At 38.4% G+C, this 26,438-nt stretch overlaps 1 protein-coding gene across 3 annotated transcripts in view; it reads right to left on the bottom strand.

Annotated features, from left to right (window-relative positions):
* The window catches only part of SUPT3H (SPT3 homolog, SAGA and STAGA complex component), a 247,597-nt gene that overhangs the window by 50,571 nt on the left and 170,588 nt on the right, over positions 1-26,438 (bottom strand). For all 3 annotated transcript variants that reach the window (XM_069850820.1, XM_069850819.1, XM_069850821.1), the window contains exons 7-11: positions 8,306-8,381; positions 5,271-5,383; positions 4,393-4,500; positions 3,735-3,923; positions 1,194-1,304 (exon numbers count right to left, since the gene is read on the bottom strand). In XM_069850820.1, coding sequence (XP_069706921.1) covers positions 1,194-1,304; positions 3,735-3,923; positions 4,393-4,500; positions 5,271-5,383; positions 8,306-8,381 — 597 coding nt within the window. The remainder of the gene's footprint in view (positions 1-1,193; positions 1,305-3,734; positions 3,924-4,392; positions 4,501-5,270; positions 5,384-8,305; positions 8,382-26,438) is intronic.

Here is a 26,438-nt window from a genome sequence, read left to right as displayed (position 1 = left end):
ACCTTATTGGCTACATCTCTTAGCAAACTTCTGCTAAATACATTTCTCTATTTTGGACTAGAAATTCTGTCCTAGGATTTACATGATACTAATCTAAAATTAATGAATGGCAAAAGAGAGAGATAAGATTATATAAAATAATTCACTGCAAATACATATCAAATGTCATTAATAAAGAAAACATTTACTGCCATTTATAAAAGCACTCATCAGTTTTGACATCAGGAAAAAACAGACACTTCACAAGCTCATTTACTCGTATTTTTTGTTTCCTCGCTTTCTGAGGTCAAGTCCCACTATTTCCTTGATATTTATGGTCTTCAGATACTTCTGTATAATTTTTACGTAGACAAACTTTCTCCAAGTTCAGAATAATTTTGCTTTCCTAACTTCCTCCCCAAAATGGACAATTTCTTCCTGAGTTTTAGGAGCTCAGATCTAGTTTGGTGTTCTCCGTTCTCCCCCTGCTCAAAAATTTGTTTGGCTTTCGTTCTTTCCAAAATGCAGATATTCTGAAGTTAGCAAGGACATAAGCCACTTAAATCAGCAGATCAGAAGAAAATGACCCCAATTTGTGACACTGGAGACAAACTACTTTCACATTTTTATCATCTGAGAAAATTAAATAAAGAATTCATTTGGCTACTCTGAACAATGGATTTGAAATTTGCATAGAAAAAATGATGGCAAAACCTCATAACCCATCAGTGTTTTACCACAAGCTCAGTTCTATTACATTTTATTGGAGGTTCAAAGTTGTCTAAAGAAACCATTCTCTTCTTTCTCCAACCGTAAATGTGTCACTTGAGAGTTCAACTTCCAATAGTAGCAGTATCTGACAAACGGCTAATTTTAGAATATAAAGTGCTCCTCACCATATTGGAATACATATAATTTAAAATAACTGTAAACCTAAACTTTGCAAAAACAGAAAATTTAAACACTAACAAAAAAGCATAATTTGTAATTGAAAGAAAATAATATTTTAAAGAAGAAAAAACTTTTTTGTCCTTCCAAAAAGAGACAGAAATTACTAAGTTTTATTTCCCGGGAGAACTACGCCACTTTTATAAAGAAAATTACAGTCACCACAAATTGCTCTCAACAATTCCAAAGCTTCTTCATTTGACCACTTGAAAATCAAAGTTCTTTAAGATTATAAATATAACTTTTTAAACTCTGTTATTACGTACTGTGAATGGGGAAAGGGGGCCAATCTTGTGGCCATAGCGTCGAATGGCCTCTCTGATGTGGCTGGGCTGGATGGCATCGCTTTGAGCCTCTATACCACAGGCTGCAGTGCTCTGCAACAGAAAAACACAAATTGTTACTAAATCAAAAACACACAACAGACCTACAGTACATAAAGTATGAAAATAAACCTTTATTAAATGGACCAATTTTTTTTTTTCCTGAGGATACAGATCATTGCTGCCACACACTACATTGGAGAAAGAAAGCTATTAACAAATCAAAGAGGACTTTTACATGAACTTTGCTTAAGAGACCCAAAGAACACCGTATTTGTCCTCTTAAATCTTTCACCTAGTGCTGCTGTACGTTGCAATTGAAAAGAGCAGAAAATGCTCAAACTGAAATGAAAAGGTCATACAAGTCGTACTGCAATAACCGCAGAAACTATTTTTAAACCATTTCAGGCTCTTATGATGTCAAGGCACCCCTTGAAAATATTGAAAGAGTACCCAAAGTGGAAGGCAATTTGACACCAAAATCGCCATTGAGTAATTTGAAATTTGAAAATGAAATGTGTGACATAATGTTATTAGAGGGATGCAAAAAATATTTTAATTACCTCAAACTGGAACGTTTTCAAATTTTGACTGACTTTATTGGGTTAAGGATGCTAAACAGGAAAAATAGGAGTCTAACGCTGTTGGTCAATTGGTTTTATAAAAATATCCCCAGGATTTTAAAAGAAAATTTTCTCCTTGCTCGTCAAATTGAAATGTTGGGTTAGGTTCCATCTGGATGCAGCTCCTTGCCAGAAATCAGATGACTTATCAGAATAGTGTCTGCTTGGTAACAAATTCATGGAAATGATATCAGCGAATGCACTAAGACTGACAAAACCCTGAGTTACGCACTGACGTGTAACACGCACATGCAGACACGGTCACCTCCTACGTTCACACTATATATTAATGCTTTCAAACTTGGGATAGTTTTCAAAAAACATTTTATCTTCAAGAGTGCTGAGTCCACTGAAGCCAGTATGCGCACACACAGAATTATTCATAATATGATTCTTCCCTTGTTGATTGACGTTCCAAAAGGGAATATGAAACTCAAGTATTTTCTGCTGGACTGGCCCTTCACGAACTAAGAATAACAGTCTTCACCAAGCGAACTCGTTTGTCTCAATGCCTCAGTTATATCCAGTATGTGCCCAACCAAACTGGATAAGTCATGGGAACATTTCATTAAAACAGTTTAGAATTCGCTTTTTAGAATATATTAACTTTTTAGAATATAGTTACTTTTAAAGGCATTAGGTCAAACCCTAAGAATTTAAAATAAAGTCACAACATCAGTGAAACAGAAGGTAACAAAACCATCTCCAGCTAAATTCTTGTTCCTAGGAATTATAATGACAATCAGCCAAAGAAACAAAACGTAATCAAGCGTAGTATAACAAAAGGAAGAGGAAAAAGCAGAAGTCTTCAGAGAGGTTTTTAGGATTCTCTAAAGGCTTCCTAAATGGAGCATAATAAGGGCAGAGAGAAAGGGGAAGGTATTGGGAGTATCTACAGCACTGATGACACTAGAAGGAGAAAATAACTTTTTCCTATCTGTCCTTGTAAAAATCACCGGTTTAACTGTAAAAATTGTGTATCTGTTTGGAGAATAATAAGACAGATGAGAAAATCCCAAATCACTCCATAGCTTTGCAGCAAAATGAGTACTGCCATCGTACTTTATTATATTTTATTTCAAAAAAGCCGTAGGTGACTAACACAGTGCTTCCTAAGCAGTTTATTTAATCAAATCTCTTTCCCTTGTGGTTTTAAGGTACACCTGCCCTTCTCAGAGAGAATACCAAGGCTCTACAACAGAAGGCAGGAACTGTTACATTTACATTTCACACTCTGAATAGGAGACATCCATATTTTATGCAGAGTAAACAAATATTTAGATTCAATTCAATCAGTTGGCATAAAAACAAAGCAGGTCAGGAAAAGTTGTTATAGGCAAAGAAGGCAGCAGGTTAAGGCGCTGGGAGCAGGAAAATCACCACTACCTCTTGGCCTACTTTGTTTATGCTTTGACACTCAAAATCTACACTTGCTGCTACTGTGAGAAAAGAGGATGATTCTTTTGGGTGGTGTCTCCCACGGTGGCTGTAGAGGAGCAGCTCACCTTAGAAGGAGCAGTCATCACCTCAACAAAACGCAGTTTGCAGGCACTAGTGAGAAACTTTAGCCTAATTCTGAAAGAAAAAACAACCAAACCACATACGTGGCTTTACAAAACCATTGATAGTTAACATTTGGTATATGTTTAAGTATTTAACAGGTTATAGAGATTCAATATTATATTCAATATATTCATATTATTTAAGAGTTAATATATTCTATTTAATAGATTTAATATTGTATTTTTAATAAAATATCTAATATTTTATAGTTTGCAATATTTTAAATGACACATTATTTACTGAAGATGTTTCAGTTACTTTTTCTTTTTTTTTTTTTCCAGGCTTGTCCACCACATACCTTTTTCCTTTTCCTTTGCTTGGATTTTGTAGAGTCCTGTCCAAGTCCACCATTCCCCAGGGCACCTGATGGGGTTTTCCCAAGGTGTTGCTGTCCTGCAGATGCTGGAGGTGTGGGGGTAGGAGGTGGTGTGTTTTCAGGAGAGTCAAGATTGGTCTTGACACTTGTAGATTGCCCTAAGAGGTGTGGCTATAACAGCATGATGTCAAACAGCCGTTATATAGTCAAGTTGCAAGAAAATATATATTGTTAGTATATGTAAAATATATACTGTTAGAAGACGTAATACAGAATTCAATTTGCTGATTCTAGAGGTTTATTTAATATCTGTATTATAGTGATGCTTGAAATACAGCACTCACTGCACTCGCCACTGTTGACAACTTTAATCCCCAAATCTGCAGCAGAGCCTTCGACAGAGAAGGAACTTCCACCCCACAGAAGAGGATTTACATTTAAATACAAAGACATTAGTAAGAATTTAACATTTGGAACTCTAATTTGATGTCTTTCCTTCTAAATCCATAACACCAACATTCAAAAGCTCCATAAGATACGCCTGTATCAATACCAGATTTAATAACATCTACTTTGAACTTAACAAGCTACGAAATACACATAAAAATAATGCTTTAATATGTGAAAAAGCAAGATTTACCTCAGTAGTGTTGTGATACTGTATGAAGGTGGCAGATATGGCATGACTGAACGGGTCACCAGCTTTGCGAACCATGTCCTGCTTAACCAAAAGGGCCAAGTCCACCAACTGGAGGGGCAAAACCAGATGATAAACAGCTAGATTTACTGACATGGTGCTTATTCTCAGTGCCATCATAACAATGACAAAAGAGAGGAGTTGTGGGTTAGGCCAGATCATTCTTGGTGTTTCTCAGCTGAAAACAAAATTATTCAGAGGTATTTCAGCCTGAGGAACCTTTCTTTTCTACTTCTGTAAACATATGGAGTAATCTATCCACCCAAGAGGGCTCAGCTTGGCACTAAAGGTAACATTTTGTTTTCCAGGAAATCCAGCTTTTTAGTCCAATTGTGCAACAGGGTTGTGTGAGCTTCAGCGCGCTGCCAGAGGTCACATTGCGAGGTATGTGGTTTCAGACTGGACTTGAATAAAGTCTGTGCTGGATGCCACTCTCCTCTGTAATCATTATAAAACATTTGTATTTGTGTATCAGATGGATGAATACGGTACAGGATACATCTATCACACAGTAAATTGAAAGACAGATGGAATCCAGTTTGATTTAGTGGCCAAAGCAGTGACTGCGTGCTGCTGAAGGGGCTCACAACACAGACACCTGAGGCTGAAGTCCAACAGGCTGCCCAGGGAGGGGGTTGAGTCACCTTTCCTGGAGGTGTTTAAGGGATGGGTGGACAAGGTGCTGAGGGACATGGGTTAGCGTTTGAATGGTTGGACTCGATAGGAATGGTTGGACTTGATGATCTGGTGGGTCTCTTCCAACCTGGTTATTCTATGACTTGATTTTGTTAAACTAGAGTTCAACCAGTGCACTCCCTTACCTGTGCCACAGTCTCATATGCTAAATATGCCAATATCTCCATTGCAACTGCATTTGGCTTTATTTCCATACTGCTACAATCCAGCCAGTCGCGAAACTTGGATGCTTTCTTTGCTGTCAGTTAAAAAATCATAAGGGGAAAAGGAGAAGTTAACAGGGAGGCCAAAATTATGCATCTTTCCCAGATGTAGAAAGTACTGCAGATGCGAAACAAGGAGTGTGAATGCGATTTGATTGGCCAAGGAAGAAATTATCAAAATGGAATTAATGGGGCAAAGACTGTTATTTTGCACACAACATTTTGGAGACCCATAAGCAGTAAGGAGTAAAGAGAAAACCACACAGTTCAGCAATCATATGGGAGATTTTAGATCAGGAAGGGTCTACCTCAGAGGAAGACAGATGGGAAAATGGCAATGGCTATAAACTGGAGAGGGGCAGATTTAGACTAGACGTTAGGAGGAATTTCTTCACTACGAGAGTGGTGAGACACTGGCCCAGGTTGCCCAGGGAAGCTGTGGCTGCCCCATCCCTGGAGGGGTTCAAGGCCAGGTTGGATGGGGCTTGGAGCAGCCTGGTCCGGTGGGAGGTGTCCCTGCCCATGGTAGGGGTGGAACTGGATGGGCTTTGAGGTCCCTTCCAACCCAAACTATTCTATGATTGTATGAAAAAGGTGATTTTGTATATATTATTGTAAGAGAAATAATATGATCGTATCACATCTTCAATATATGAGAGAAAGCACTGGAAGAAATCAACACAAATCTGTGTCCAGATAAAATGATATAGTTGTATGAACAACAGCGAAGACAAATGAAGAAGGACAAAGGAACTAGGAAGTCCTTGTGTTAAACATGCAGAGATTAGGTGCTGACAAGCTGGCCAAAATGATTTGTAGAGGAACGTTCTTAAAAAATACTATGGCTATTAAGAAATAAGTATATATATATATCTCTGTAAATGATCAGCTTCATGTGAGAACTCTACACTGTGAATGCATGACATCACTTAAGAGGAAAATATGGGACAAAGAAATATGATATTAGCTGAGAGAGTAAAGGGAGAGGAAAAAAAGGATGATCTTACTTAGGTCAGTGGTGGACAAGCTGACCACAGAAACCATGGAGACCTGGACAGAAGGAAGCTAGAAATATGGAGGTCTTAATGAGGGCTGCTTGTGAAGACACGACAATGAAAATGAAGTAAACACAAGGTGGGAGAAATATTTGAAACAGCTCTATCAAAGAGTGTCTTCAACAACGTGTAAAAAGCTAAAGAGAAGTTAAGTATTAAACAGAAAACACGTGTAAATAATGGTTATTTTTCAGGAGCGAGTGAAAAAGCTATATAGGACCAAGAGAAAAAGTGTAAAGGTGACAGCAGGAACCCAAAACGTTCCCTAGAATTTAAATTTGTAACCCTGTAGGACTTGATCCTTTGATAGGCCTTCTCTTTTGCCTGTCCTTAAAATTGCACAGAAATTTGTGAAGCTGTAATTATGAATACATATTGTTAGAATGGGCTTCTTTAAGTTCCTTCCTGGTTTGTTCTCTTGTGACACAGTTTTCACTGGTTTATATTACAGTAGCAAGGGGTTACTTCTTCCAACATAGCGATACATTCAATGTTTATTAAAATATAGGAAAATAAGTTAAAAAAAAAGAGCCTTTCCACTAGTTTTGAAAAAATGTTCTCCACAGCCTTTAGAATTTTCTATCTGGTTGAGCTCATATAATGCAACTGAATTCATGCATGAGTCTCTCATGCAACTGTTTTCCAAGTACTGTGCTTCTCTTATTCCTTAATGACATTAAATATCAGTGAAAAAGAACCATACTGACGTGGTCATTTAAAAACATCGTGAAAACACCATTGAGATACTTCTATAGATCACAGTTCCCCAGTCAACAACATCCAATTTTATTTCACAAATTTAAGATTTCTATTTGTTCTGTATCCAGATGATAATTTAAGGGTTTTTCAAACTGAGTTTATCACAAACCTCTCATTTGCTGGTCACCCTAATCTGAAGTATCATTGATCTAATGGCTCACAGATGTGTGATGCCAAATTATAACTAAACTTATAAAAAATATTGAATTAGGAAAAGAAATGCTTACAAAACATGTTTTCCTACATTTGCTGACATTTGCTGATACAGAAGAGCATTTCAAATGTGTCATTTATTTGCCATAAATGAGTCACTCTTTCTTCGAATTTAAAAGGAAGAACTAGATAAGGTCTCTCATTTAAAGACACCATTGTGCTCAAGTCTGTGTTGTGGGATCATGTGCTGTTTTGTCATGTTTTTTACTGGCTCCTTCACCTTATTTTCTCTGACATTTGACCTAAAACCTTAGTCATCACTTAACCGCTTCTGTAATGATGTTTTGCTACATGATCAAGCCCATTAATTTACAGCTCATTATAGTTGTGGCCCACAAGTACTTCTAGTAAGTTGGTTTTCAGTGCTAGTAAAGCCCTAATTCTGTCATCATGTTATTAGTGTTGGAATGGCGTATCCTGATGAATTTGGCTAATGTTGAATAAATTCCACAGCAGGAGCTTACAGCTTAAAATAGAAAAAGAGTCTTCAGTAAGTTCTTTGTGTCTCTGCGGATAGAGAAATAAAAGCAAAACTTGCTGCTCTTCCCTAATTTTAGATGTATTCCGAAAAAACTACAACCACGAAACTTTACTAATATGCTGACTATAACACCACCACGACAGACTTCAGACAAGTATGGGTGTTAATTCATTAACTCTTTAACAATTCTATCTTTGCACTTATCCTCACCAACACAGCATTTGAGAATATAGAAAGCTTGGTAAATATTCAAGTAAAATATGCTGCCTGACAGCCTGAAACTATTCTACATTAACCGTTCCCAGGAGTTATGTGGACAAAGAATTTAAAGTTTTATTATAGAGTATGAAACAAATGTGCTTTTTAAAAAAATGAGGTTCTGCTGTGTTCTCTGTTACATGAAACAATAATCAAACATCTTAACACAGTGCAGCCATTATAATACTTACAAAAACTCAATTGGCGACTTTCACAGAATTCTGCATACTGGACCGAGTCCATCGTTCGTGTTTGTCTTTCTGCTCTCTGACAAAAGAGTAGAAGTTCATGATGTACCTTATTCCAAGAAGAACTGCATTCCACAACAGAAATTACAGCAGCGTCTCTGCCACAACCTTGAAGAAACCCACCCAAACGAAACATGTATAGAACACGTTCAGATGCAGAAATATACGCCATGGATCAGTCATTAGTCTCGAGAGTCAAATTACCAAGGGGAGCGTGTCAATTCTTATTTCAAAAATCTGCTTGCACATTGCTCGTGTACGACAGTGACGAGGGCTGAGTTAGGAAAGGTGCTGAGAACTGTGGCCCTGACAAAGGTGCACATTTCAACTGAAGCATACGAGTAGTCTGCCTACGTGTTTATAGATGATCAAAGAAGTAAAACGTTCTCCTGGACCAAGACCAATGTGTCCTGCACCGAGCAGAAATTAATCCATATGCTTTTAAAATGCATTAGCACAAGTGAACTGAGCACACTGACCAGATAAAGGGGAGCACTGAAGTGCTCCTTCCCACACAGACACTTAAGATACTGTAATAATTAAGTGGCAAATGTGCCTGTTTCTTTGTTTTCTTTCACTGTTAATCTATGCTTGATTTTTTTTTATACTTCTGAACACCTACAGGAGAAGAAATTAGACTGCATTATAGGTCATTCAGGATAACTGGCTTAAAATGTTCACTAGTGGAGATAAGAATGCATTCCACACAGGGTCCACTGTCACCCAAAAGATGATCTCTGAAACCAGTCGTAGCCATGAGCATTGGGCCCTCCCTCCACTCCACACACGCACTGTCCCGTAACTGAATTGGGGCTGAAGCAGCACCAACGTTCAGAGTTAGGGTTGAGCACACGCTTGAGTTTTGTTTACTTCATTAGAGCAGGGCTGATTTTCACAAAGTACAGATCTGTACTCTAGAAGAGATGAAATCACGAACCTGAGCAGGAAGCAGAAGTCAGATTAATGAGAATGATTATCACCTTCGGAAGCACAGCTTACTCAAGTCTCTCAAACAAGGAAAGCTGATAGTCTTAAACGTCAAGGAAAGGAATATAACTCTCTTCCAAACAATAACTCAATGAACAAATTATTAGACTTGGTAAGAACAGAACTTTGAGGATACAAAGAGGTATTTGGAGTGGCTGATGAGACACCAAGGCTTTACTTCTGCAGTGAGTCCCTACAGCTCAAGAAACCAAGCACAAAGGAGGTAAAGTACAGGTGTGTTCAAATTAAAGACAAAAACAAAGAAAGAAAACACACACATACAGACACACAACTCTTGCTCCGATTTTCTGAGCTTTTTTACACCTGATGAAACCAAAACTGTGGACTTTAATCATAGGTAATGGAAAACAAACAGGCTGTTGATAAAAGTATCTGGAGACAGGCTGCACAACCAGCAGACTGATCTTAGCAGATTCTCAAATCAGGAACAAAACAAACAAAAAAGAATCAGTACTTCAAACACAGTTCCTTCCTCTATTCCCTACCTTTCATGTCACTTTGTTATAGCAGTCCAATCCATCAATTAGGAGGTCTCACTAACAGACAACCTGTTCAGTTTAGTCATGAATTGAACCACCAGCTGTCCAGGAGCAACAACAAGGAAGGCAGAAGAAAGCAGAGTGACGTGAAATGCTACCATGAGCAGCTACGCTTCAAAGCCCTACCTGAGCTGACAAAGTAAAAAACACATCTAGAAATTTGACAAGCATATTTCCACTTCTACAGCATCTCATATTGTAGTGTGGAAATTGCAGAACCAAATTATTCTGGTTATAGATTATTATTACAGATTGCTTTCTCCCTTCTCCTTTACAAGAGGTCTTTCTTAAAAGTGGATTCTAGAGTGATGCTCTAAACCACCACCAAATAAAATAGCTTTTATCATAAATAAAGGGTCTATATTTTATTCCCCGATACACTTTAACAAAAAACACACATTATGGCATGGAAACTCAAAGTTCAAGGTCCATCAGTCCAAACAATTTTAGAATAGTCTATAAATAACCAGCAAATGAAGGATAAAAAACCAGAGGGACAGCACAGGTACATTATCACTACGGAAACAGCAAAGCAGAAGACAAGAGTGGATCATCTGTCCTCTTCTCTTCTCAAGGGTATAAACAGTAATTATTTCCTATTACATCATCCCTGCTTTGGAAAAAAAGGTAGTGTTCCCTTATCTTTGCATTTCTAAGGTATATTTTATAAACTTAAATTGAATCAATAACAGGAGATAAAAAGGGAGAAGAAAGAGCAGTCACATTGCTGCGAACACAGTGTTACTCCAGGCTAAAAGAGTTTAAAAGAAACAGAATTCAAAGTTGGGAAAGTCACAGGAAGTTCCTGAAAATTCTAAAACCTATAAGCGATGCTTTCTTTTATGCTCTCTACAGAATACCTACTTGCTCTTTTGCACAGACTTTATTTTTTCCATTACTTTTTCATGAAAACAAGAAATGAGACTGGACATTTTAACTAAGGAACAGCTTCAATTTTATACCAGAGGAACTTTCCAAATTCTGTTCTTGAAGGGAACAGCAATTCACACCGACAGGCTCAAAGTCCGTTTTTATCAGTATAGAACGAGTTTGCTGGGAATATTTCCCACATGAAAAAACCACCTTGGAGTAACCTCAGCTTGAAACCAGATAAAATTGATGACACCAATGACACTGCCTCACTGGTTTGCCAAAATAATTAAAAGTATATAGTTTTCATAGAATCATTGAATCACTTGGTTGGAAAAGACCTTTGAGATCATTGAGTCCAACCATGCCTACTAGACCAGATCCTTGAGCAACTCATCTCCCAGTCTTTCAAACCTCTCCAGGGATGGGGACTCCATCACCTCCCTGGGCAGCCTCTGCCAGGGCCTGAGAACCCTTTACATGAAGATACTTCTCCTGATGTCCAATTTGAACCTGCCCTGCTGCAGCTTGAGGACGTTCCCCCTTGTCCTATCACCCATCACTTGGGAGAAGAGACCAACACCCACCTCACTACAACCTCCTTTCAGGCAGTTGCAGACAGTGATGAGGTCTCCCCTCAGCCTCCTTTTCTCCAGGCTGAAAACAACCCCAGGTCCCTCAGCTGCTCCTCATAACCCTTGTTCTCCAGCCTCTTCCCCTGCTCCTGCTTCTCTGGACACGCTCCAGACCCTCAATGTCTTTCTTGTAGTGACTCCCTCTATAGTACTACTAGTCACCCTAAGCAGTTATGAAGCTGAATTATGTGGTGGACAGCAGAGCTAAAATACTTTGCACGCTATCCCTGGAACACGCCGAAGGATGAAGTAGATAGGACCTGGCACACTAAATCTTAGAATCACCAGGTTGGAAGAGACCCACTGGATCATCAAGCCCAACCATTCCCATCAATCACTAACCCATGTCCCTCAGCACCTCATCCACCCGTCCCTTAAACCCCTCCAGGGAAGGTGACTCAACCCCCTCCCTGGGCAGCCTCTGCCAGTGCCCAATGACCCTTAGCCTTCTAAAAATGCATTGCATCATATGTTTCTTTCAGCATGAAGAACTAAAATGGAAGATTAAGAAAGGAAAGGAAAGAAGAGGTAAAGAGTCGCACCTTGTCACCTACCATCCACAGTAACAAATAATCTCATTTTGATTGCATTTTAAAGCTTTCACTCTTGACCTATAAAGCTCTTTGTGTGGGGGGAGGGCAAGAGGCCAAATGTTAACTTGCTTACCAACTATTTTGTGTCTGAACCTAGTGATTCTATGATTCTACAAAGGAAATGTTCCAAGCAGCTGCTAAGCTGGAACACTGGGAAAATGTAGGCAGCATGGCTGATATCCCTGTGTTTGGCAACAATATTAATGATGAAATTGTTGGCTTCCCAAAACAGTGTGGGATGAATTCCTGATTTTCCTAAAGACCTCTCCATTGCGTACCCATCACGGCTTCAAAGGAGGCAGGTGACTACTCTAGGGAAAAATATTATGTTCCCCTGCAATGGCTGATATTACTTAAAAGAGTAGGCTAAATAAATTGTTTTATTTACACTAGAGAATAACAGGGTGCTGCTGTACCTGACAGTGCTTGGGCTGTAGGAAAAAAACCCACCCAGACTGAAAAAAAACTCAATAACTGAGAAATAAAGCACAAGGTAGCTTCATATTGAAGAGCTTATGAAATATGCTGAAAACACATTTTTAGTTGTCTGTATCTTGAAATTATCTGAGGATTACCACTATCTGCAGATTTTTGTTATATAAAGGAAAAATGTATTTACTCTTCTGAGAATCACTTGAATTGGCAAGCAAACTCAGAAAGGGTTTTAAGAGTAAGCATTTTCAAAGATTAAGCTTACTCAGAGTTTATACAGAAAATAAAAATGCCGCTTGGGGAAAGATCACTAGCTTTTGAAATGTAATACTTGATTTGGCTATAAAGTACAGACATACAGGGAACTTTTATCATTTCTATCCACCTCTTATAGAACATACCATACATTCTGCAGCAACCATTAATCTGAACAATTCTGCATAGCAAACTCGAGGCCTTTGATGTAACGCTGGTGTTGAGTACTCACGTGTTTAGTACAAACTTCCCAATATTAGAAGAAAATATAATTTTTTTTTTACTGGTGAACAAGATGATCTCAATCTTCATGTATTTCACAGTTATAAATGCTAAAAAATGTTTTGCTTTTTCTGCAATATTATTCACTCTATTCCCCCCAATAAACAGAGCTTAAGACCTTAAGAACTTTAAAAACATCAGGATCCACAACTGTAAATGATGTGAAAAGAGGCTGTAGATGATGATGATAAATAGAAATTAAAATAGACTTTTAAAAATAATATAAAATATCATATCTAGTATATATAAAAAATAGATATATATTAAGGTTTCGTTATAGAAAATTGGTGATTGGTGACAAAGCATGGGACTCACTTGAACAAGCCGCAGTCCTAATTAGTCACCTATATTTCCTTTATAGTAAAAAACCACAGTAGGTCCTTTTAGAGAGCAACTTCATCCTAAACTAGATGTTCAAAATGAACATGAACGAATCACATCTATGAACTTATCTGAAGTTCATCAGCTATGGATACCAGCAATGGAGCCCTAGAGACACTGGCTTAGGTCTAAATGTCCACAGGACAGACGTTCTAGGAAAAGCAAGACTCATCCTGCTCTGATGAGTGAAGAACACCGTCACCAAAACAGCAACTTCCATTTTAGGGCTAAGCAAAAGCCAAGACTAAAGAGTGACTTAATAAATTTGGTTCCTGCTGTGATCTCAAAGCAATGCAAAGCGTCTACAAAAGCGGCTCCGTACCCCGGCTGCGTGTCAACTCCATTCATCTTCCTCAAAGCATGTAGAATATAATCTAGCAAAGTATGCAGAGATAAGCAGTAGGAAGGGAGCTGGCACAACTATCCGAGACTACGTAAAAATTTCAAGGGAATTACGGAGAAAGAAAGCTAATGAAATTGCACAGACAATAACAAAATGAATGGATTCATTCCCAGCAGTCATGATCTCACTGCTTAAGGAATAAATAAAACCGACCTCCCGACAGGGACTCGCTGCCCCTGTAATATCTGCCCTCAAACATATGCAGAATCTACACATACTCTATTCACTTGAACCGGCTCCATATCATATCCAAATTCCTTGTCTAAATTTATTACTGCTAGTCTGAAAGCAGAGTTGGAATCTGGAAAAGAAACATTTCCATTCCATGGAATAACTTGGATTCCTACAGGAAAATATTTTTTTTTTTCTGCTGTAATAAGTATCATCATGAATTTTGTAAAACTGTGTGTTAAATTTATGGCTACCTTGTACTTTCCAAAACTCATAACATAATTTCAGATAAACTACGCTACCAAACTTTAAAAGTTACGTGGGATTTATTAACAAGATGACCAGCTGTCCCTCACTTTTCTGGTTGAGGACACTGTAACACCTTCCTGTGGTTTCCACCTGGCTGCACATCAAAAACTTTACAGAGCAGGTTAATATCGAGATACCTTTATACTTTCTGGGTAGAATTCTTCTGAACGTTTACCCTGACTCTGTATTAATTCACAGATGAGGTTTGTATAAAGAGCTTTAGCATCTCACAAGTAAAGCTCACAGTCCTCAGAACAGGCACCACTGCCCGGCCAGGGAGATACAAACAGCAAAGCGGCCCCTTTTCCATAATGAGATTTAATTCTTTATATTACATAAAATACATTGATATCATCCAACATAATTATTTATCTTATTTTCAGTCAAAACCAGCCATCACACTCTCTTTGACAATAAGACAACAATCACAGAGGCTCACTTTTAAGCAAACGTAAAATATTGTAAGCTTTATGATGAAATATGAATAGAAGGATAAATCAAAGGACAGACAGCATAGAAATGTTTATTTACTTAATATTTATATTAGATTCTGTGTAAATTTATTGTAGCTATTACATTATCGCAAAAAATTCTCAAGTATCTCTCACCCTCATAATATTTGCCCCCACTGATTTTAGAAAGGCTTTTAGTGACAGGATGAGGGGCAATGGGTATAAACTGGAGAGGGGCAGATTTAGACTGGACATAAGGTGGAATTTTTTCACGCTGAGGGTGGGGAGGCCCTGGCCCAGGTTGCCCAGGGAAGCTGTGGCTGCCCCATCCCTGGAGGGGTTCTCCTGCAGTTTGTTTAATCAGCAAGTGTTTCTCTTTTTTTTTTTCCCTCTACATTCCCTTCTCTCTTTCTAATGTCAGAGAAGAAAAGGAAAACACGAAGTTTCCAGAATTTAAAAAAATGATTCAGCATTTGTAATTAAGTTAATTTGAACCATAAGCTAATTTGGAACAATCTATTTAATTAGTCCCTTACACTATTCCTATTGATAAGTATACCACAGAATTATTAAACATTTACATAAAACCAAGGAAACATATGCTGTGATTAATTCAAAACAATCACCACCATCCAAAGCCACCACAGGGGTTCTCTTATTAAACATCTCTATTGCCTTCTCTGGGGAAAAAAGGGAAATCTCAAAAAGCGTATCTGTAAATTGCACAAAATTTCCGTAATAATACTTAAAATAGTTAATTTTGCAGAAGAAGCAGAACAGAAACTTTCAGATGAAACTTTACTGCTATATTATTTAAAAGCAGGAAATTCCAAATTTAAAGTTGTGAACAAAATTTGCCAGATTTTGTTAGCTTGGTTAAGATTGGAGGAAATCTCCAAGACTTTCAAGGCTGGAAATCAAAGTGAAACATAGTAAGTTGGCAAAAACTATTCAAGCATATGCTGGCAGCTCTCAGTATCTGAAAGGTAGATTTCCTGTACGAGTGAACCACAATTTCTTAACAGCAACCTTCCAGTGAACTCTATCTTAAATAATCTCAGCTATTTCTCAGCAAAACAATAAACAAAGTTGTTTTGGAGAGCCCTGTTGAGTCATGACAGCTTCACCTTTAACAGAAGAAATGGGTCCTAGACATCCTGGTCCCTTGCTTCCCAGTTCTAGTTGAACCCCAACACCCGTTACTACCACAGACCCTTCCTGCGTTTATAAAACACGAGGTTACAATAGTTTTGAAGGGATTTGGTTTGGGTTTTTTAATTTTTAGATTAAAGGAAGGAGAGCAAAGAACACCTACTGTACATGGACTCATTACCATAAGCATTACTGATAGTTTATCCTGTTACTAATGAAAGCAAAAAACCCCCACCGTGTCTCTATTAAAAAGCAATCAGATTTGGTATCCTGGTGACACTTTAAAGAGCACATTATGTGGGAAAACAAAATAAACATTTACCCTGGCAAATGAAAGTGAATTTGGGTTTTGACATACTTGGCAGGAAGGTAGAATTATATTCACGTCAAGTACGCAGAAAAGCTAATATAATATTTAAATATTTGCTTAAGTCATATAGAATTTAAAACAACACACGAGAAGCAACATTTTTTGCAAAACATTTCAAAGATTTTAGCAGAGGACTTGCCATGAAAGTAATAACTTCAGTTGAAATTTCAGACTCTTGCAGCCTTTGTCGCACATTCCCTTCACTTGTAAAGTGGTAGAGTCTTCACCTTTTACTGACAAGTTTTTATTTATGTTTCCAAGACACAGGCAGTTCTTACGCTGATGGTTTAAACCGATAATGAATATATGCAACCCTTGAGAATCTGAATCCTACAAATATTGGTAGAATGAGCTAATGTAAACACTATCTCACCTAAATCCTGCAGCGCTCTTCTACTGTTCAATATTACACACAGACAATTATTTAAAAATTCCTTTAGTTTGCAACAAGACATAATTGGAACGAGTCCAGAGGAGGCCACAGAGATGATCCAAGGGCTGGAGCACCTCTTCTATGAGGACAGGCTGAGAGAGTTGGGGTTGTTCAGCCTGAAGAAGAGAAGGCTGCAGGGAGACCTTGGAGCAGCTTCCAGTGCTGCAAGGGGCTCCAGGAAAGCTGGGGAGGGACTTTTCCCAAGGGCCTGGAGTGACAGGATGAGGGGGGAATGGCTTTAAATTGGAGAGGGGCAGATTTAGACTAGATATTAGGAAAGAATTCTTCACCACGAGACTGGGGAGGCCCTGGCCCAGGTTGCCCAGGGAAGCTGTGGCTGCCCCATCCCTGGAGGTGTTCAAGGCCAGGTTGGATGGGGCTTGGAGCCCCTGATCCAGTGGGAGGTGTCCCTGCCCATGGCAGAGGTGGAACTGGATGGACTTTGAGGTCCCTTCCAATCTAAACCATTCCATGAGTCTATGATAAATCAGTGAACTCGGACCTTTGCATTGCTCAGAAGGGATCTAAATGCTGTATGTCAATGACCTCAGAAATTCTGAACTATATTTAGTAATGTAGCACTAATTCACAAACTGAGCTGGATACTGGGTGCTGGCTCTAGTTCCAAAAATAAGTATTTTGATGCACTGCCTAATTATGCAAACATTGCACTTTTTGACTCTAAATCTAAATTAATATTAGCCCTATCTACCCATAAATATCAAGTTTGCCATTGTGTGAGAATTATAAATTACTAGGAAGTTTGAAGTACAATTTTATGAGTTACTGTAAGTATTTTAAAACATTTATTTTAACAAAAAGCTATCTCATTGAGAGAGATATGCATAATTAGAAAACATTTTGAAACATGTCTACATTGCCATAACAAAACCATAATAATTAAACACAACACCATTGCCCTTTATTGCAAATATAAGTTGCAGAAATGTGTCATTTTAAAACCATTTGAAAATAATTCAAAATAATTTGAAAATATTATAATTAGCAATTTAACATAATTGGTATGCAAGGAACAATACCTTTAATAATAGGATTTTGATACCCAGCTTTAAAAGCAGAAATCTACTTAGTAACTGGGGTGCTTATAGTGTAGCAACACTAACTACCACAGTTTGGCATCAATTACTTGACTGTGCTGTCAGAAGTTACTGTAAATTCTCATGCCATCATATACACTTGTTGGAGAAAATTTACTCTTCATTGGTGGTTGCTTGGCTTCCTCAGAATTCCTGAATTTTTCTGAGATTTTTAAAGTCAGATCTAGCATTTCTCAAAGGTGTCAAAGCCCCTTCAGCATTGTTGTCTCTTTCTTTAAAATACAACTCAGGATAAAAACATTATCAGGAACAACAGCCAGCTCACCAATCCATTTCATCAACTACTGGAACTAGAAATCGGATCTCCAGCCTTGGGGAACATCAAGAGTTAACTCCCCTTTTCTGAAGGGTGTGATTAGTAGCTGGAAATCTGCCGGAGTTTAGTACATCTGAGGATGCCATTACAATTTTCAGATATAAAATAATTAGTTGATGATATGAGGTGACAGCTAATACATCTAGAATAAACACAACCCCCCCTATTTCCAAGCGGATGTAGAGTATGTGTTCCATTTCTAAGCTGTTTGATATGGTCTGTGTAAGGAGCTAGGACTCGATACCAGATGCCGTATGTTCTACAAGCTTTTTCTGCAGATGTCTGCAGCCTGAGAAAATCAACAGTGCTTTGAATAACACCCCTAGTAAAAGCATCTTCTTGTCAGAGTCTCTGTATGATATAGGATATGTATCCCACACAAGTGGATGAACTGATTTTAAATAATACCATCTGACAATGGTAGAAAAAAAGTCTTCATAGGTCTGACAAAGTCCTGGAAATGGCTGTTAGCCTTGGGAAATAAAATCCAGCCCTCTGACAGAGACGACCCGGCCTTCTTTCGTTTGATCAAATGGAAACCCAAATTTAACGATTGCTTCCGAAGATCCAGAGGCAAAGCACCAACAGCACTGAACACTGCTGTCAGGGTGCCCCTTACGCGTGTCACTCAAAAGAGGAGTTCGCAAAATCTGACTAAGAATTATCTAAGAATAAACTATGCGCAATAATGTGCATTTGCTATTACCACTTCGCATTACTTTCTTGTAACTATTTTTAATGAGCATTTGAATAACCTGACCCAGGGGGAGGTGTCCCTGCCCATGGCAAGGGGTGGAACTGGGTGATCTTTAAGGCCTCTTCCAACTCAAACCATTCCAGGATTCTGTGATTCTTTTAGAACACCACAAGAAAATCCATTTAAGCCTCAAGTACAGTGCAGAGTTACCAACATAGCCAAGAAATTAGAAAAGCCTGCCACTACCTGCTTATAAAAGCTACATCTTAAGTCATAAATCCAAACATTCAACTGAGAAGAGTTGGGTTTTGCTCAAAATTAAACCCGTGGCCCCTCATCTGATAAAATCTTATTGAATTCACTTGAAACAATTTCTAAAAATTATACTGTATGCAAAATCAGTATTTTTTTTCTGTGATAATATTATGGTTTTGTCTTCCTTGATAATTTAGGACCAATTGTGGATGCACTTTCTCCTGTCAAAGCTGTAGCAAAGCCTGGTTTTTGTCACATCAAACCTGACAATGTGTTAACCCCAGTTTATTAAATGGGTCAAATGTTGATCTCAAGAACACTAGTAAGATCAAACTCTTTGGTTCACTCCATAAGGACTTAAGCAAGGCCTGAAAATTAGAACCGTTACTGTGTTTGCTGAGTACCCAAATTAAAATAACTGCTTCTGATTTATTTAATGGAAGTGTATAACTATCTAGGTATTCTCAATCTTAATTAAAAGTGGTAGAGCAAAATGGAAGAGGGAAGAAAAAAATTAAAGCTTGAGGACTAAAACATACCTTGTGCAGAGTTCATTAACTACCAGCTTTCTAGCCAGGCTGTGCTTTTAGGTACATTGTGTGTCTGTTCTCTAATGGATTTGTTAAGGACGCATCTCCCATTTTGCGACACGGAGAGCTTAATTATATTGCTTTACTATTTCAACAGACACTTAAGATGCTTAAGTCATCCTGCTTCTGATTCCATAGCCATGGCACATGTGTGAAGCTATCCCTGAGAGCAATTTCGCACAGCAGCCAGACCATATTCTTACGGAAGAATACACCAAGTACTATTATAGATAAAATAAACCACAACGACTGAGACAAAATGAAAGACAGAAAATCCTGTTCCTTGTATACATAAAACATCTATTCCAGGAAATACCAGCAGCTACAGATTACAGAAAGTGCAGAAGCTGGAAAGTCCAATTATATGCTACCTAGATTTTTAAACAGTTTTTAGAAACTTGAGATGGTTCATCATTTATGTGCTTTATAAAAGTTCTTCTACTTCTACCCCACCTGCCATTTTAATATCCAAAATGGGAAACTTTAAGACAGAATCACAGAACCATAGAACATTTTACACCGAAAAATGTTAAGGAACTTTTTCAGAGTAGTCTAGTTCAACTCTCTGCTTAAAAGAGGTCCAGCTAGATCACGCAGCTTGGGGCCTTGACCAGTCAGGTCTGGAACATCTCCAAAGCTAGAGACCTCCTCAATCTCTCTGGACAACCAGTTTCAGCCTCGTGCTAACACAGCCCAGTAAGCGGCGGGTCCACAGGCTGTACTGCCACACGGGGTTATTGCATCCCACATTTGTATTAGTTGAACTTTGTGAGGTTTCCATGAGCCCATTTCTCTTGTCTTTCAACACAGTCCTTTTGAATGGCAGACTTGCTTTCCAGAGAGTTGACTGCTCTGGTATCATGACTCAGTATTCATCTGCCATGCCATGAATGAATTCTTTTATTTAGCTTATAAGATTCAACAGCTAATCATTTATTTGAGGTTAGCTAATAGCTAATCATTCTCTTGAGTTTCATCAAGAGAAAGAAATGCAGTACAAAGAGAGGCAACTACCCTGGTTAAGAGATGTTCTGTGGCCCTTTTATTCCTTGCATTTTAATTTACATGAACTAAAATCACATTAAAGTGGGTACTTTGTATTCTTCATTAGAATTGTGTTCTTATTCCTACTTTCAGTACTAAAATGATCTAGTCTAGATTAAAAAATCTAGTCTAGGATCCTATTTTAGGGGAAGTCTGAGTGTCAGGTTCCAAGTGTAGTCCTATCAGAATGAGCTTTGAAATCAAAACCACTGGTATTTCTAACATCCTTCTTAATTCAATAGGAAGCAATGTGTTTACTATTAGATTGTCTTAATGACCTTCACCTCAGGCAACAGATCTTTTGGCTTTCCTAAAGACACCTGAACTCCAGTGTGAATATAGGTGGGAATTCTTGGTTCCTGGGGGTTTTGCAAATGGGAATGAAAAATGACAACACTGTTACTTAGCGATTGGGTAATGTTGTAACCAAATTGTGTGACACGCTAGATTTTAGACTGGAACTTAGTAAAAGGAAGATATATAGATAGTGACTATTGAGTGAATTGAGATCCTTGATTTTTTCTAAAGTGCCTGAGACAAACGTTCACAAAATCCTATCTGAATTCAATCAAATACCATTAGGTAATAGAAGACCAGAAGCTAGCAAAATGACCTATTCAATTCTGAGGAGAAAAATGGTATGAGTCCAGGCTAACCCTGTGGTCAGAAGGAAATGAAAAACTACAAAACAAGTCAAATTCAAAAGGAGAAAAAATGAAGATCAAATGTACCTGAGGTGAGACAGAGCAAACCTCCATTTAAGACAGGCTCCAACAGCAGTTAGCCATGAAGACTTAGGGAATCATCTAACTACAAGACAAGCCTAGAATAATTCTTTCACTGAATAGTCGTACAGCACTCGGTGATCTGTGGCGCAAGGACTTACTCAACTAAATGCAGCGTCTTTGTACTCAATAGCTTTCAATGGAATTTTTTTATGCCCCACAAACTTGTGCAATTCAATAGATCTGAGCTCATTTTGGCTATATTTAGCAGGAGCACAGCCTGCAAATCACTTTCAGTGCTCCTCTATATTGTCTGTATGGTACAAGCTGTTTATGGGGAGGCTCTGATGACACATGGCTTGCTCACTCGGCTATCAGAGGGTAAACACCAATTTAAAAGAAAGGGATTCTTAGTAATTTGGTAGAAGGTATTTGCAGGGCTGACCCACGAGCATGATTAAAATTAGGTTTTGGCTCCTGGCTGGAGTGCAACACTGGGAAAAGCATTGACATTTCTGTCGTAAATATATGGAGTAAGGAGAGGAAAAAAGGAGCTTCTTTACTATATCACTCAGTCTAGAAATAGCAGACAAATAAGCCTTCAGGTAAATTAAGCTGGCACCACCTTAGGCTGAGAGGAGCGCACCAGCCTCCTATGGATGGTGCAGGAGAAAAATGCTTCCTTAGTGTTGGTTTGTGAATGTTGTCACATTCTGCTAAATCCAGCACCTTGCCTGTTGAATCTCAGAACCCTCTCCTCTCCAGTGGGTGAAACAGAAGAACACCATCAAACCCCGTTCTATTTAATGCTATAGGGAATCTTCCTCTACGTGTAAGAAAACCTCATTTTCTTCCACAGAAGGCTTTTTGTGAGATGAATCTGTCAATGGAATGAAAGAAATTCAGGAGTGCTGAAGTTTGGTCAAACAGTGGCTGATGACACAAGGTGCTCCCGCTCCATGGAGCTTCGAAGGTGGAAGCAAGAGAAGCTGGTGGTTTTGAAGCTTTCTGCCAAACCTAAGGGGTCTCTGTGCTGAAGTTTCAGTCTTGCTTTTCACAATTTTTTTCAGAAAATCCCAGGTGGGAAGCGGGAATGTCATCAATTAATGCTGTTTGAAATTATTATTCAATTTTCATTCATATTACAACTCCATGGATTTATCTTTTGAGTTGAGGGAACAGTCTTCAATACAGTTTTATGCAAGTGAACAATTTTTTCAGGAAGGGTGGAAATGATAATACTACTCCCAGCGTGGGCCTGGTTAACATCTTGCCTTAAGAAATTGTTGCCATTTTTCATTCATTTGAAAGAATTTAAATATTAAACTAGGGAGTTGTACAAAGGACATGTCTAGGTATAAAAGATTAGTAATATGCTACATAAGGACTCAAAAACCTGAAAAAAAATCACTTTCCTTCCCTCCGCCCAAAAAAGCATCTGAATTACATCCTATCTCATAGAAAAGATTTGCATTATCACATCTCCACACAACTTCAGAAATATAAACCCTTATCTGTACTGATTTGTTTAATTACTTTTAAGCATGACAACAATTTCGATAACCTAGTACCAATGGGACCTTTCTCAGACTTCAGCATAATTCCTTCTTCCCAATTCTCCAAAGTCTACATAAACAACTGGGTTGTGAGTACCGACATATGGTGACCTGTATGGCTAAGCAACAAACATGTTCAACACAAGGTCACAAATAAACACAGTATTAAAATACACTGCGAAGGAGAACGTTCCTTTATTCTTACACTTGGCTCTGACTTGAATGCTCCATGGAAATGCTGCTTATAAGTATGCGTGTCTACATTTAGAATCATAGAAACATAGAATCATAGAATAACCAGGTTGGAAGAGACCCACCAGATCGAGTCCAACCATTCCTATCAAACACTAACCCATGTCCCTCAGCACCTCATCCACCCGTCCCTTAAACCCCTCCAGGGAAGGTGACTCAACCACCTCCCTGGGCAGCCTCTGCCAGTGCCCAATGACCCTTTCTGTGAAAAATTTTTTCCTAATGTCCAGCCTGAACCTCCTCTGGTGGAGCTTGAGGCCATTCCCTCTTGTCCTGTCCCCTGTCACATGGGAGAAGAGGCCAGCATCCTCCTCTTTACAACCTCCTTTCAGGTAGTTGTAGAGAGCAATGAGGTCTCCCCTCAGCCTCCTCTTCTCCAGGCTAAACACCCCCAGCTCTTTCAGCCGCTCCTCATAAGGCCTGTTCCTAGGCCCCTTCACCAGCTTTGTTGCTCTTCTCTGGACTCGTTCCAGAGCCTCAACATCCTTCTTGTGGTGAGGGGCCCAGAACTGAACACAGTATTCGAGGAGCGGTCTCACCAGTGCCGAGTACAGAGGGAGGATAACCTCCCTGGACCTGCTGGTCATGCCGTTTCTGATCCAAGCCAAGATGCCATTGGCCTTCTTGGCCACTCATGTTCAGCTGCTGTCAACCAACGCCCTCAGGTCCTTCTCCTCCAGGCAGCTTTCTAGACAGACTTCTAGAGAAGTTATTTTCCCTCCACTGTTTATTCAAACAAGCAATGTTTGAATAAAAAAAGCTATGAAAGCATTATGGTAGCTACTGCAACTGAATTACTGCCACGTAACATCCAAGTGTTGGAAATATATTCCTAAACTAGCAGTCAGATTGACAGATGAGTGGTGTTTCTCTTAATCCTAGGGGAACAAAAGTGAAACAGAGCATTCACAGCATGACGCTCCAGGCATTCCTTTGCCTGTCAGTTCACATTTCTGATAGGAAGACTTTTTCCTGGTGGGGGAGGTATTGGAAGTATAAAACAAATTATAAAAAAAAAATGGATATTTACAGAATGAGTGAGAAGTCAGCTTTTCAAAGACTTTGACTGAAGTTTTAAAATAGCTATGTTTGGTTTTAATAATAAGACATAGAGAACCTGATGGTGTTTCTCCTATGAAAATTTAGCAGAACTGGAGTCATCCATCACAACAATCACAGCCAAACCTGCACCTCATTTCATTGCGAACAGGCCACGTGAGAGGTGCAGAATAGCAATGTAAGGGCACCAGCACCCAAATGTATATCTCTTCCCAACTGCAAAATAAGAAAAAAATGCAAGGATTTTAAATGCATACGCTCTTTCTTCCCACATTGCCATATCCCACAGAAATCCCAACTCTCCCCTCTAAATGACTTTTAATAGAGAGAGGAAGGTTCATTGACTCTGTTGTACAAGAGGCAACAGAAAGGAAACTGAATTCTTGAGCACCATCAGCTCTGGTTGTTCTACAGCCTAACACGTACAATCAAAAAAGGGCTGTTGGGTAGATCCCTGTTAGATTTTATTCTCCTGACATCTGTTATGAAGGCAAGTTCTGTGATCCAGATAGCTCTTCTTCAGGTGCACAATTAAATTACATCTATGAATTAGAATAGTTTATTCCACCTGTAATTGTTCTCGCTTTGGGGAGTAGCATCTCACCGGTGTTTTCCCGCTATCTTACAGAGGCAAAACACCGTTGTGAAGTGAGGTGCTGTTCTAGTTTTTATTTGCTTTGCTTCTGCCAAAATAATTGGCTGGTATGCCACCATTTATTGCTATATATTAAGTTTTTTAATAAGTCATCTAATCACAACGCCTCTGTAACATAATCATCTATTATGACAAAATAACATGATTTTTGTTCTTAATTTCTGTCCTGGCTTTTAAGCGTGTTCCACTTTCCTTCATACATTGCCACTGCTGTTTCAGACAGTGCCCTTGGATCAAATTAAAACCACAGGATATATCAATAGGTTCTACATATAATCCTAGAAGAAAATCTTTTCTTTTTAATATGATAGCATTACTGGGTGTTTTTCAGTCAAAAGGGTAGAACTGTTCTCCTTTAGTAACGTTTGAAAGTATCTAGGAGTTTTGCTTCCTCCTCCATGGTACAAATTAAGAGTAGATCTCACAGATCAGCAAGTGATCTCATGAAGTCTTAGCTCTAATTTTATAAAATGTTTTAAAAGAAATAAGTATAAACGATATTCACTTTTGTATCATAACTGAAACCATACCGCTAAACAATCATATCCTGTTTAGCCCATAATGACATCAGAAATACACGCTTATCATCTGCTGGGGACAACTTGGAACGATTTTGGCCCAAGGCAAAGCAGAACTGAAATCATTTACAGTTGTCCAAACCAAGATAACCACACATTTCTGAGGTAATTGATACCTAAAAGGATCTGCCTTGAGATCGCAGTTCGTGATTTAAGAATACTAATTCCCTAAAGAACGCTGCTAGAATTTTTAAAGCGTCTATTGGATTTCCTCCAAATCTTAACATGGATTAAACAATCTACTGCACAAAGGAAACATGATACTTGAGATTAGCCCATCACTAACTACTCTTGCTTTATGAATAGATCACATTGCCTAGTACCTTTGATTCCTTTTCATCCACCTCAAACTGACCACAAAATCCCAAACAAAACAAAGCCCAAAATATGTTAAACATTTTGAATAGCACATCTTAAGCAATCTTTCATGTTTTGTCATTAGTCTAATAATGAAGAAAATTCATAATACTGATTTTATACCTGTACATAATTCATGGATCTGTTCTACAATAAGTAGATATTGATTTTTATCTATTTTTTTTTAAAATGGAATCAGATCAAGAGTTCAGAAAATGTAATAAAGTAGAACAATAGAGAGAAGAATTACTTTATATATATATACACATACACTAACGGTTCATGAATTATAGTCTAATGAGAAAAAAATCAAAACATGTAGTCAGACGAAAGATAAATATTTGATTACAGGAACACATTCCTTGACAGAATAACATCAGATTTGTCCTTGCCTAGGACAGGGAACTTCCTACTTCTAGTAACCTGGGTAGTTTTTTAGAACAAAAACGTATTATTCTAGAATGACAGAAGAGAATGTAAAGTCAAGCACATAAACCATTCATTCAGAACAGTGCTGCAACATATTTGTGTGCATAAAAGCTCAAAGGACTTGCCTGCCTTTATGCAAAATGCAACCTTTTGCATAATT

Source organism: Phaenicophaeus curvirostris, chromosome 2 (genome assembly GCF_032191515.1).
Source record: "Phaenicophaeus curvirostris isolate KB17595 chromosome 2, BPBGC_Pcur_1.0, whole genome shotgun sequence".
In the NCBI taxonomy this organism is placed as follows: Eukaryota; Metazoa; Chordata; class Aves; order Cuculiformes; family Cuculidae; genus Phaenicophaeus; species Phaenicophaeus curvirostris.
Note: the sequence above shows the minus strand (reverse complement) of the source record. Positions and strands in the feature narration are given on the sequence as shown.